This window comes from Cherax quadricarinatus, chromosome 12 (genome assembly GCF_038502225.1).
Source record: "Cherax quadricarinatus isolate ZL_2023a chromosome 12, ASM3850222v1, whole genome shotgun sequence".
NCBI classification, from domain to species: domain Eukaryota; kingdom Metazoa; phylum Arthropoda; class Malacostraca; order Decapoda; family Parastacidae; genus Cherax; species Cherax quadricarinatus.
Genome location: NC_091303.1, coordinates 47,235,086 through 47,249,670, shown reverse-complemented (window position 1 = coordinate 47,249,670; position 14,585 = coordinate 47,235,086). Strand labels below are relative to the sequence as shown.

The 14,585-nt window shown below is 41.0% G+C and overlaps 1 protein-coding gene across 1 annotated transcript in view; it reads left to right on the top strand.

Moving 5' to 3' along the window:
- The first annotated feature begins 10,739 nt into the window (after positions 1-10,739).
- The window catches only part of LOC128703252 (protein Star), a 170,835-nt gene continuing 166,989 nt past the window's right edge, over positions 10,740-14,585 (top strand). Inside the window, exon 1 of the mRNA XM_070084345.1 lies at positions 10,740-10,850. Coding sequence (XP_069940446.1) covers positions 10,822-10,850 — 29 coding nt within the window. The 5' untranslated portion in view covers positions 10,740-10,821. The remainder of the gene's footprint in view (positions 10,851-14,585) is intronic.

Sequence of the window (14,585 nt, the reverse complement as noted above, 5' to 3'; positions counted from 1 at the left end):
CATCAACAGTACTCTCATTGTATTATATTGTATTATATTATATCTTTCCCCATGATTATTATAATTATAATATTATATTATATTATTATTAAGTTAGGTATTACGAATGTGTAACCACTACTGTAGTGACCAATTGGTGGTTCTAGAATTGACACCACGCGTCGCCTTCTGGCAGAGCTGAAGTCATACTATGAAGTAGTTGAGTGAGTGAGTCAGCTCCTAGCTCTGACTCGGTACGGGTCTTCAACCCAAAGCTCCTAGCTTAAACTAAACCTTTAAACCAAGACTGTTGTCTTGCATTTGCCATTAGTTTCCTGAAGTCTGGTAATTCATGTCACTTATGAAAGATAACCATTTCGTTACCCTAGACCTTTCTAAAAGAGTTAAATGGTGAGATTAGTAGATTATTAATTGAAATTATTGTATCATACTCTGTTAATGAGAATTTGAACGTAAGATTGGGTTTCTTACTGTATAGTATTTCATTTATAATTGCTTGTGGTTATTTTAATTCACTAACCAAATACCAATGAAGCTAAATGATTGGTAATAAAATAAAACTAACAAAAAAAAAAGTTATTAGTGCCCCTATTGTTACGGTGAAGATTAAGTCGTAACTCTTCTGTTCTCTCCTACTGAGGTAGCAAATAAACAATCAAATTTGATTTCTTTGTGCAGTATAAAAATGTAGTTTACATGTAACAAAATACTGTTAGCACAAAGAAAGCCATTACCATACATGTGCATGTCGTTCTTCCAAGGCCGAGTCCCTCTACTTAAAAGGGAAACCTTCCAGTAGCACATCAAAAAAATCTTAAAAAAGTAAAGTTGTGAGTTTCTTTGGGCTGGCAACATTTTTTTAACACGCCAATCGTCGCCCACATAGGTAGGGTGACCCGACTGAAAGGAAAACACTTTACCGTTATCCGTTCAATCCCTGTCTTGCCAATAGTTTGTTGACATCACAATTCAGGTGATCCTTCAGACTGTAACATCACCCATCCTTCAAAGTTCAAGTACTGTGCTTCCTACATTCTTAAGAACATAAGAACATAAGAAAGAAGGAACACTGCAACAGGCCTACTGATCCATGCGGAGCAGGTCCATGTCCCCCCCGGATTAGACCAATGACCCCCTCCCGGATTAGCCCAATGACCCACCCAGTCTGGTCACCTCCACTCAAGGATGGAGCACTGCACCAGACCCAGCAGCACAAGCTAGTCAGGTCCAACTCGCACCCACCCACACCCACTCATGTATTTATCTAACCTATTTTTAAAACTACACAACGTTTTAGCCTGAATAACTGTACTCGGGAGTTGTTCCACTCATCCACAACTCTATTACCAAGCCAGTGCTTTCCTATATCCTTCCTGAATCTGATTTTTTCCAACTTGAAACCATTGCTGCGAGTCCTGTCTTGGCTGGAAATATTCAGCACGCTACTTACATCCTCTTTATTCCTGTTTTCCATTTATACACCTCGATCATATCCCCCCTAATTCTACGCCTTTCGAGAGAGTGCAGATTCAGGGCCCTCAGTCTATCCTCATAGGGAAGATTTCTGATACATGGGATCATCTTTGTCACCCTACTCTGTACGTTTTCCAGAGCATTTATATCCATTCTGTAATACGGTGACCAGAACTGAGCAGCATAGTCTAAATGAGGCCTAACAAAGGATATATAGAGTTGAAAAACAACCTGAGGACTTCTAATATTTATACTTATAGATATGAAGCCAAGAATTCTGTTAACTTTATTGCGAACACTAATGCACTGTTGTCTTTGTTTCAGATTACTGCTAACCAGAGCTCCTAAATCCTTCTCGCAATCAGTAGTATTAAGATCTACATTATTTAGTTTATATGTCGCATGGTTATTTAACTGTCCAACATTTAGAACTTTGCATTTGTCTATTAAACTGCATCTACCACTTCTCCGACCACTGCATCAGTCTATTCAAATCATCCTGGAGTGCTCTAGTGTCCTCATTAGAATGAATTGGATGGCCTATTTTGGTGTCAGAAGCAAATTTGCTTATGTCACTATTTATTCCCTTTTATTTTATTTATTCCATGTAAATACTACCTTCCTTACACTCCAGCAGCAAGTCACTTGCCTGTACTCACTCGTATCTAACGCGCTCACACAAGCACACTGAATGAGCCCCTAAAACTCAAAACCTCCTTTACCCCTTCCACTTAACCTTTCCTGGAACGACTCCTACCCTTCATTTCCTACACCCTAGATTTATACGTCTTCTTAGTCATCCTATTTTTCTCCACCCTCCCTAACTTCCAAATTCACCTCAACAACCCCTCCTCAGACCTCTGAATACTTCTGGCAGCACCACACCTCCGACTTGCCTAAATGTAAAAGATCGCGTTACGATAGGGAACACTTGCTTAAGTTCTTACCGAGAGATCCTCATCAGTGCACCAGAATATCTTTTAACAGGTTAAATATACAGGGGTAATGGGAGGTGCAGTTAGCAACTACTTAGTAACCGCAAGACTGCCGCAGAGAGTTTCCAGTAGGGTTTCTTCTACAGGATATTCAATAATGCTGTCTTGATCACATGTATCTTGATAATTATCCCTGTGAGTTCTTTATTAATTAGTTTCATCTAACCACGAATCAGAGATGAAAAAATCAGCAGTCTTAGTTTTGTTTGGTAGAATCATTATTTCAGAAGATCTGGGTATTAGTGACCCAGCATTAACCGCTTGTCTTACAAGCAGGTATTTATTGAGATAGCTGTAGAAATATAAAATACCTTTCTGTAGAAGAAAATGCTGAGAGTTTAACCTTAGTAAATCTCTGGTCACGGTTGTATCTTTACGGGTGCTTGTGACTGGGTTGACAAGGTCCTCAGCTCACACTCTGAAGGTCCGGGATCGAATCCGGCAAAGGTGAAACGTTGGCGATGTACCTTACACTTGCTGCCTCTGTTCACCTAGCATTTAGAAGGTACCTGAGTGCTAGCTTAGTGTTGCGGGTTGCATCCTGGGGGACAAGATTTACCTAAGATGCCTAAAATGTTCTGCGTAACCAGGGGTTTTCTATATAGTATGCTAATGATAGGTTAAGTAAGATTCGTGAGGAAACATGACACGTGTTCCCTGACGCCGGTCTTGGTCCAATGATGAACCGGCAGCTGAAGCTTGTGGTCATCTGACAGAGGCCTTCCGCTGGCTTACCTGTTCACCCCTTTAAAAATTATGGAATTATATTTATGTACCCTTTAAATATTAAGATTATAATTATAGTCAGCTAGGAGTGTAATAATTAAAAACAATAATAATAATCTTTATTTCTACAAGTAAGTAATTTTGATTCAGGTACACATAAGTACAGTTACATAGATTATCATACATAACAGCATATGTGTAGATTACCTAGGATAAACCATAAAAGTCAGAGCGACTTACTTGTATCAAGTACCTGTAGAAGTAAAGATTTATTATTATTATTATTATAACTATTATTATTATTATTAGAACGAGTGCTGGCGCACTCGCCCGCTGTCCATGTTGACCTGGGAGTTAGTCGACTGGTGTGGGTCGCATCCTGGGACAAAATTGACTGTGGAAAATTTTTTGATTTTCCGAAGCTATAGCGCCTAATAGGTGTTTAATGTGTCGATACGAGTCAAAAATGTATTTGACAATAGGACAGAACCAAGAGTTCCCTTTGCGCATGCACAGATGTGCGGGGGTAGAGGTCGACTAGCGGCATGGGAGAGGCGGGAGTGTTTTGAATTTAGTGAGGAGGCTGGGAAAGCATGGAACCAGGAAATTGGTGTTCACGGCGGCCTAAGGATTAATATAGGCCTCATTTCATAATAGGAAGTGTCGTAACTGTTCCTGGTGGAGAGTGAGGGAACGTGATTTACGGGACCACCGTAATAGTGGTAAAATGAGTGAATAAGGGTAGGACCGGGTGACTGGCGCGTCACCATGGACTGTGTCCCGGGGAAAATTACCCTTGGTTTAATCATCACTCATCGGTCTCAGATCTTAATGGAGTGATCTCTGTGTATAATAATTATGAGACATTAAATCGTCTTATAAGTCGCCTTGCTCCGAGTGAACACGTTAGACCTCGTTGTTCCCGGGATGAGGAAAGTGAAGTTCATTGAGTCACGACTTCTAAACCGGGACAAACCAACGGATACCTCGTCCTGCTGGAATGAGAACCGTGTCAGTGTAACAGGACATCGAAGTGAGATGGTGAATGGAGGAAATGAGGAGTATCAATCACCCACAGTTAAGTAACCCTTCTAGTTATAGCAGACTGATACTGTCCAGTTAGGTATGTTGTAATTGGATAGGTTATGAGTGATCCAGCTACATCAAGTGACCACCAGAGAATATCTGGTAAGTGGAGAGATTATGTACAAGTGTTTTTCCTTGATGGATATATCCATGTGTAACCTACCCCCCCCCTTCATTCAGTTACACTAATATAATCTATACAGTCCACAATTAATTAGTAGCACCGTACTTGTAGGTGCTATCCAATCCATACTGGTCTCGGATAGATATGGATAAGATTGTGAGGTCGAAGGGACCACCTGCCGTGACCAGAGGTGGTTAAGTTTTCTCACATGTCTACACGGGGTGACTACGGTAAACAATATGGTTGTCTCCCAATGAGATTACTTGTATGTATATAATGTTGAGGTACATACAGAAAATTTTCCACATCTGCTGCTGGTCCTTCCTGAACCGGATGCAATCAGTGAAAAAATTAATTGAATTAATTACTTAATAATTAAGTGACTGATTGAAGGAAGTGGGTATAGGGTACACAAGTTTAATCGATCGTGTGGTGGATGATAATTAGCCCAATTAATTGCTAGCACATGTGTGGCTAGGATTTATACAAGAGTAAAGTGCAAGAATTACTCTTATAAGGCGCCTACTTAAGTTGCATAATCAGTGACTAATAATTCTCTAACCATGACTGGATCTGATGGAGTTAATGTGGCTGACAAGTCCGTGAATTTTAGAGTAATGAAAGCATCATTACAGGCTATTAAAAGCCATGTGACTAAGGCATTTGATCTAGTGAATCAAAGAACCGTGAACCCTAATGAATTAAAGTTATATTTAGATGTTTTAGAGAGTAGATTTGATTGGTACAAATTGTGGTTTAAAGACTGTGAAAGAGATCTGCTGGAGAATTGTGCAGATGGAATGGAAATGAATGTTTTAATTAATCAACATTACGAATTGGAAGAAAAACTGTCTTGTAAAAGTAAGGCTTTGAATAAATTAAAGGGTGTAAGCCAGGCAGTTGATCAACCTATTAATGCAAAGGGTGGGTTTGCCAAAACCTCCAGAGTACGGTCTGGAGGAAATCAGACTAGGTCGGCAGGAATTAATTGTTTAATTGCAGACCAGTCAGCCAAACAGTTCTAAGGATATAACACATAATGACTCTGAAGTATCTGTCAAGTCCCAAAAGGGAAAAATAATCCCATTGGTAATAATCATAGTTAAGAGTTAAATAGGCACATTTCAAGTCAGGAATCAGTAATAGTGGTTACTCACATCAAGGTAAGAGGAATAAGTACCTCAGTAAGGGTAACCCAGTTAATAAGAGGTCAGGCAAGGAAAACAGAGACTGCCTCTTCTGCCAGGGTACTCTCACTAAAAATTTTAATGCCTATAATTCATGGGATATTAAAGTGGAAAGAATGAAAGAACTTGACAGACTTATCAGATGTCTAGACAATCATAATGTAAAGGATTGTCATACCAAATTGAACAGTTGCTATCAATGCAACAAGGGAAGGCACCATACAGTTATGTGCAGGGTTGTATGTAATTTTTTTATTATTATTATTATCACACTGGCCGATTCCCACCAAGGCAGGGTGACCCGAAAAAGAAAAACTTTCACCATCATTCACTCCATCACTGTCTTGCCAGAAGGGTGCTTTACACTACAGTTTTTAAACTGCAACATTAACACCCCTCCTTCAGAGTGCAGGCACTGTACTTCCCATCTCCAGGACTCAAGTCCGGCCTGCCGGTTTCCCTGAACCCCTTCATAAATGTTACTTTGCTCACACTCCAACAGCACGTCAAGTATTAAAAACCATTCGTCTCCATTCACTCCTATCAAACATGCTCACGCACGCCTGCTGGAAGTCCTAGCCCCTCGCACACAAAACCTCCTTTACCTCCTCCCTCCAACCTTTCCTAGGCCGACCCCTACCCCGCCTTCCTTCCACTACAGACTGATACACTCTTGAAGTCATTCTGTTTCGCTCCATTCTCTCTACATGTCCGAACCACCTCAACAACCCTTCCTCAGCCCTCTGGACAATAGTTTTGGTAATTCCGCACCTCCTCCTAACTTCCAAACTACGAATTCTCTGCATTATATTCACACCACACATTGCCCTCAGACATGACATCTCCACTGCCTCCAGCCTTCTCCTCGCTGCAACATTCATCACCCATGCTTCACACCCATATAAGAGTGTTGGTAAAACTATACTCTCATACATTCCCCTCTTTGCCTCCAAGGACAAAGTTCTTTGTCTCCACAGACTCCTAAGTGCACCACTCACCCTTTTCCCCTCACCAATTCTATGATTCACCTCATCCTTCATAGACCCATCCGCTGACACGTCCACTCCCAAATATCTGAATACATTCACCTCCTCCATACTCTCTCCCTCCAATCTGATATCCAATCTTTCATCACCTAATATTTTTGTTATCCTCACAACCTTACTCTTTCCTGTATTCACTTTTAATTTTCTTCTTTTGCACACCCTACCAAATTCATCCACCAATCTCTGCAACTTCTCTTCAGAATCTCCCAAGAGCACAGTGTCATCAGCAAAGAGCAACTGTGACAACTCCCACTTTATGTGTGATTCCTTATCTTTTAACTCCACGCCTCTTGCCAAGACCCTCGCATTTACTTCTCTTACAACCCCATCTATAAATATATTAAACAACCACGGTGACATCACACATCCCTGTCTAACGCCTACTTTTACTGGGAAATAATTTCCCTCTTTCCTATGTACTCTAACTTGAGCCTCACTATCCTCGTAAAAACTCTTCACTGCTTTCAGTAACCTACCTCCTACACCATACACCTGCAACATCTGCCACATTGCCCCCCTATCCACCCTGTCATACGCCTTTTCTAAATCCATAAATGCCACAAAGACCTCTTTAGCCTTATCTAAATACTGTTCACTTATATGTTTCACTGTAAACACCTGGTCCACACACCCCCTACCTTTCCTAAAGCCTCCTTGTTCATCTGCTATCCTATTCTCAGTCTTACTTTTAATTCTTTCAGTAATAACTCTACCATACACTTTACCAGGTATACTCAACAGACTTATCCCCCTATAATTTTTGCACTCTCTTTTGTCCCCTTTGCCTTTATACAAAGGAACTATGCATGCTCTCTGCCAATCACTAGGTACCTTACCCTCTTCCATACATTTATTAAATAATTGCACCAACCACTCCAAAACTATATCCCCACCTGCTTTTAACATTTCTATCTTTATCTCATCAATCCCGGCTGCCTTACCCCCTTTCATTTTACCTACTGCCTCACGAACTTTCCCCACACTCACAACTGGCTCTTCCTCACTCCTACAAGATGTTATTCCTCCTTGCCCTATACGCGAAATCAAAGCTTCCCTATCTTCATCAACATTTAACAATTCCTCAAAATATTCCCTCCATCTTCCCAATACCTCTAACTCTCCATTTAATAACTCTCCTCTCCTATTTTTAACTGACAAATCCATTTGTTCTCTAGGCTTCCTTAACTTGTTAATCTCACTCCAAAACTTTTTCTTGTATGTGATTCTTATAATAATGGTGACAATAATGATAATGTTAATAACCCTGACACTACAGTGACTGATGTAAAGGTTGCAGCTAATGGCAATAATGATGGCCTAGCTGAGGTAGCCTTGCCGGTGTTGGATGTAATAATTCAGGATAAAGGGCATAACTCCAAACCCATGCTGCGTCACTCTCCTCAACCCTGGTACGGGCCATGTAATATATGGCAGAGTACCGCCTAGTAATAATGACTAGAGGAAGTAGTGAATACAGTCACGGTGTCTTACTCATAAAAGGTCAACCCAGTACAAGTATTCTTCTATCGAGAATGATGTTGAACCAGTCTAATTTGTGGGAGCTGGACAGCATAGGGATTAATATAAATGAGGAAAATCCAAATGATTCCTTTACTCAGGAACAATACCTGAAGGATGTTAAATGTGAATCTGGACATTACTGGGTGCGACTTCCGTGGAAGCTCGACCGTCCAGAATCACCTACTAATTATAGGATGGCGTATGGACCGTTAAAGGGCCCAGCTCTGCGAACTGAGCAAGACACCAAAATTGTTGACTGCTTATAATGATATAATTAATAAACAGTTAAATAATAAATTGTTCTTACTTCAGGCGACGATAAATGCACACCTTAAGTGCACAGGTGGTCCACTGAGCGAAATAATGCAGTAAGGTACTGGGACTGACTTGGGATACTGAGAGAGACTTGTTATTGTTAAAGTCTCATAATTCCAGTATGCCCAATAAATTAATCCAGGGAGCATAGGTTTATGCCCCTGAGAGAATGGAACAGTAATTAGTCCATTTTGAGGGATCAATAAATATGGATGGCCATGGAGTTGAAGTGCCTATATGCAGTAATGTGCTGGGGCTGACTTGGGATACTGAGAGAGACTTGTTATTGTTAAAGTCTCATAATTCCAGTATGCCCAATAAATTAATCCAGGGAGCATAGGCTTATGCCCCTGAGAGAATGGAACACTAATTAGTCCATTTTGTGGGTTCAATAAATATGGATGGCCATGGAGTTGGTACCTATATGCAGTAATGTGCTGGGGCTGACTTGGGATACTGAGAGAGACTTGTTATTGTTAAAGTCTCATAATTCCAGTATGCCCAACAAATTAACCCAAATTAGTGTCACACCTTACAATAAGAGGGAAATTGTTAATACCAGAAGCATGGAGGCTTGAGTGTGCTTTGGGTGGAGCCCTACCTGAGGAGTTAACAGGTGGAAAGAATTAATGGGTGATTATGTAAATACCAATGTTGGAGTTCCCAAGCCAGGTGGCCAGTGAAGATGGGAAAATTGTACTCCACATTATGTAAGTCGTCTAGCAACGACCTCCGCCCGGCCCGCAGTGTGGAAATTTTTTTGATTTTCCGAAGCTATAGTGCCTAATAGGTGTTTAATGTGTCGATACGAGTCAAAAATGTATTTGACAATAGGACAGAACCAAGAGTTCCCTTTGCGCATGGGCGGATGTGCGGGGGTAGAGGTCGACTAGCGGCATGGGAGAGGCGGGAGTGTTTTGAATGTAGTGAGGAGGCTGGGAAAGCATAGAACCAGGAAACTGGCGTTCACGGCGGCCTAAGGATTAATATAGGCCTCATTTCATAATAGGAAGTGTCGTAACTGTTCCTGGTGGAGAGTGAGGGAACGTGATTTATGGGACCACCGTAATAGTGGTAAAATGAGTGAATAAGGGTAGGACCGAGTGACTGGCGCGTCACCATGGACTGTGTCCCGGGGAAAATTACCCTTTGTTTAATCATCACTCATCGGTCTCAGATCTTAATGGAGTGATCTCTAATGTGTATAATAATTATGAGACATTAAATCGTCTTGTGAATTGTAATGCAATTAATGATAATAACGCTAAGTTAAGAGAATGCGTGAAGTGAAATAAGTCGTCTTGCTCCGAGTGAACACGTTAGACCTCGTTGTTCCCGGGACGAGGAAAGTGAAGTTCATTGAGTCACGACTTCTAAACCGGGACAAACCAACGGATACCTCGTCCTGCTGGAATGAGAACCGTGTCGGTGCAGCAGGACATCGAAGTGAGATGGTGAATGGAGGAAATGAGGAGTATCAATCACCCACAGTTGAGTAACCCTTCTAGTTATAGCAGACTGATACTGGCCAGTTAGGTATGTTGTAATTGGATAGGTTATGAGTGATCCAGCTACATCAAGTGACCACCAGAGAATATCTGGTAAGTGGAGAGATTATGTACAAGTGTTTTTCCTTGATGGATATATCCATGTGTAACCTACCCCCCCCCCCTTCATTCAGTTACACTAATATAATCTATACAGTCCACAATTAATTAGTAGCACCGTACTTGTGGGCCTCGGATAGATATGGATAAGATTGTGAGGTCGGGACCACCTGCCGTGACCAGGGGTGGTTAAGTTTTCTCACATGTCTACACGGGGTGACTACGGTAAACAATATGGTTGTCTCCCAATGAGATTACTTGTATGTATATAATGTTGAGGAACATACAGGTAATCACCCCTAGAAAATTTTCCACATTGACCTCATTTGCCCGAAATGCTCTGCATAACGAAGGTAGTATGTTACTGAAGTCGGCTGAGCCTGTATACCTAGTATTTGTAAACAGTAGTAGTAGTAGTAGTAGTAGTAGTAGTAGTAGTAGTAGTAGTAGTAGTAGTAGTAGTCGTAGTAGTAGTAGTAGTAGTAGTAGTAGTAGTAGTAGTAGTAGTGGTAATAATAATAATAATAATAATAATAATAATAATAATAATAATAATAGTAATAATATGTAAAGCTAATTCAAGAGTATACACAAGAATAGTTTACCCGTATATTCCTGGTTTTCTGTGACTACCGCCCGAGGCTTAACTCTGCCACGGAGCCAACACAGCCCTGTACAGCTAGCAGGAAAATTCAACCCAGTTGAGGTGGCATTTGCGTGTGTGAGAGCGTGTAGCTCAACATGTCTGCAGATAAACCCCGTGTTAATAGGTAAGTAATACATTTAAATACACATAATGGTCTGTTAGGTTGGAATTCTTTCTACAGCAACAGGATCAGAAAGGCTGCATGAAATACACTATCAGTCAAACATAATTTATTTTCATTATAGGAATCAGAGTAATTTTTACGTATTATATATTTATATATATATATATATATATATATATATATATATATATATATATATATATATATATATATATATATATATATATATATATATATATATATATATATATATATATATATATATATATATATATATATATATATATATATATATATATATATATATTTATATATATATATATATATATATATCGTGCCGAATATGTAAAACTGGTCAATTAGCAAGAACTCATCTAAAATTAAGTCCTTTCTAAAATTTTCTCTTATACGTTTAAAGATATATTTTTTTCATTAATGTTAATGTAATTTTTTTTAATTTTGCACCAAAAGGAACTTAGAAAACTTACCTAACCTTACTGTAACAAGAACAATTTATTTTAGCCTAACCCAACTATATATATTTTAGATTTGTTTACAGTAATTTAGTACTAAACAAACACAGTGAAATATATTTTTTTCGTTAGGTTCAGAATGACTTTGGCAAAATTATTGCATACACAAATTTTCACTTGTCCTATATGGCAAGATGAGCGTTGCTATTTAAACCAAGATCGCAAGTTCTGCCTATTCGGCACGACATATATATATATAGGAATACATAGGCTGGAATATTGCTGCACACTAACAGCACCTTTCAAGGTAGGTGAAATTGCCGACCTAGAAAATGTACAGAGAACTTTCACGGCGCGCATAACGGAGATAAAACACCTCAATTATTGAGAGCGCTTGAGGTTCCTAAACCTGTATTCCCTGGAACGCAGGAGGGAGAGATACATGATTATATACACCTGGAAAATCCTAGAGGGACTAGTACCGAACTTGCACACGAAAATCACTCACTACGAAAGCAAAAGACTTGGCAGACGATGCACCATCCCCCCAATGAAAAGCAGGGGTGTCACTAGCACGTTAAGAGACCATACAATAAGTGTCAGGGGCCCGAGACTGTTCAACTGCCTCCCAGCACACATAAGGGGGATTACCAACAGACCCCTGGCAGTCTTCAAGCTGGCACTGGACAAGCACCTAAAGTCAGTTCCTGATCAGCCGGGCTGTGGCTCGTACGTTGGTTTGCGTGCAGCCAGCAGCAACAGCCTGGTTGATCAGGCTCTGATCCACCAGGAGGCCTGGTCACAGACCGGGCCGCGGGGGCGTTGACCCCCGGAACTCTCTCCAGGTAAACTCCAGGTAATATATATATATGTATATATATATATATATATATATATATATATATATATATATATATATATATATATGATAAGATTTCGTTCGGATTTTTAACCCCGGAGAGTTAGCCACCCAGGATAACCCAAGAAAGTCAGTGCGTCATCGAGGACTGTCTAACTTATTTCCATTGGGGTCCTTAATCTTGTCCCCCAGGATGCGACCCACACCAGTCGACTAATACCCAGGTACCTATTTACTGCTAGGTGAACAGGACAACAGGTGTAAGGAAACGTGTCGAATGTTTCTACCCGCCGGGAATCGAACCCGGGACCTCCGTGTGTGATGCGGGAGCTTTAGCCACCAGGCCACCGGGAATTTTATAGGGGTTACCTGTATGTACCTCAACATTACATACATACAAGTAATCTCATTGGGAGACAACAACCATATTGTTTACCGAAGTCACCCCGTGTAGACATGTGAAAAAATTAGCCACCCCTGGTCACTGCAGGTGATTCCTTCGACCTCACAAGCTTACCCATATCTATCCGAGACCAGTATGAATTGGATAGCACCCACAAGTACGGCGCTACTAATTAACTGTGGACTGTATAGATTATATTAGTTTAACTGAATGAAGAGGGGGGGTTGCACATGTATATATCCATCAAGGAAAAAACACTTGTATATAATACCACCACTTACCAGATATTCTCTGGTGGTCACTTGATGTAGCTGGATCACCCAAAACCTATCCAATTACAACATACCTAACTGGACAGTATCAGCTTGTTATAACTAGAAGGGTTACTTAACTGTGGGTGATTGATGCTCCTTATTTACTCCATTCACCATCTCATTTTGATGTCCTGTTACACCGGCACGATTCTTATTCCAGCAGGGCGAGGTATCCGTTGGTTTGTCCCAGTTTAGAAGTCATGACTCCATAAAAACTTCACTATCCTCGGGACAGGAACCACGAGGTCTACTCGTGCACACTCACTAGGAGCAAGGCGACTTATTTCACTTCACGCATTCTCTTAACTTAGTGTTATCACTGATTACATTACAATTCACAAGACGATTTAATGTCTCATAATTATTATGCACATTAGAGGTCACTCCATTAAGATCTGAGATGATGATTGATGATTAAATCACGGGTATTTTCCCCTGGACACACTCCATGGCGTCGCTCCAGTCACCACCGGTCCTACCATTATTTACCTGGAGTTTACCTGGAGAGAGTTTCGGGGGTCAATGCCCCCGCGGCCCGGTCTGTGACCAGGCCTCCTGGTGGATCAGCGCCTGATCAACCAGGCTGTTGCTGCTGGCTGCACGCAAACCAACGTACGAGCCACAGCCCGGCTGATCAGGAACTGACTTTAGGTGCTTGTCCAGTGCCAGCTTGAAGACTGCCAGGGGTCTGTTGGTAATCCCCCTTATGTGTGCTGGGAGGCAGTTGAACAGTCTCGGGCCCCTGACACTTATTGTATGGTCTCTTAACGTGCTAGTGACACCCCTGCTTTTCATTGGGGGGATGGTGCATCGTCTGCCAAGTCTTTTGCTTTCGTAGTGAGTGATTTTCGTGTGCAAGTTCGGTACTAGTCCCTCTAGGATTTTCCAGGTGTATATAATCATGTATCTCTCCCTCCTGCGTTCCAGGGAATACAGGTTTAGAAACCTCAAGCGCTCCCAGTAATTGAGGTGTTTTATCTCCGTTATGCGCGCCGTGAAAGTTCTCTGTACTTTTTCTAGGTCGGCAATTTCACCTGCCTTGAAAGGTGCTGTTAGAGTGCAGCAATATTCCAGCCTAGATAGAACAAGTGACCTGAAGAGTGTCATCATGGGCTTGGCCTCCCTAGTTTTGAAGGTTCTCATTATCCATCCTGTCATTTTTCTAGCAGATGCGATTGATACAATGTTATTGTCCTTGAAGGTGAGATCCTCCGACATAATCACTCCCAGGTCTTTGACGTTGGTGTTTCGCTCTATTTTGTGGCCAGAATTTGTTTTGTACTCTGATGAAGATTTAATTTCCTCATGTTTACCATATCTGAGTAATTGAAATTTCTCATCGTTGAACTTCATATTGTTTTCTGCAGCCCACTGAAAGATTTGGTTGATGTCCGCCTGGAGCCTTGCAGTGTCTGCAATGGAAGACACTGTCATGCAGATTCGGGTGTCATCTGCAAAGGAAGACACGGTGCTGTGGCTGACATCCTTGTCTATGTCGGATATGAGGATGAGGAACAAGATGGGAGCTAGTACTGTGCCTTGTGGAACAGAGCTTTTCACCGTAGCTGCCTCGGACTTTACTCTGTTGACGACTACTCTCTGTGTTCTGTTAGTGAGGAAATTATAGATCCATCGACCGACTTTTCCTGTTATTCCTTTAGCGCGCATTTTTTGCGCTATTACGCC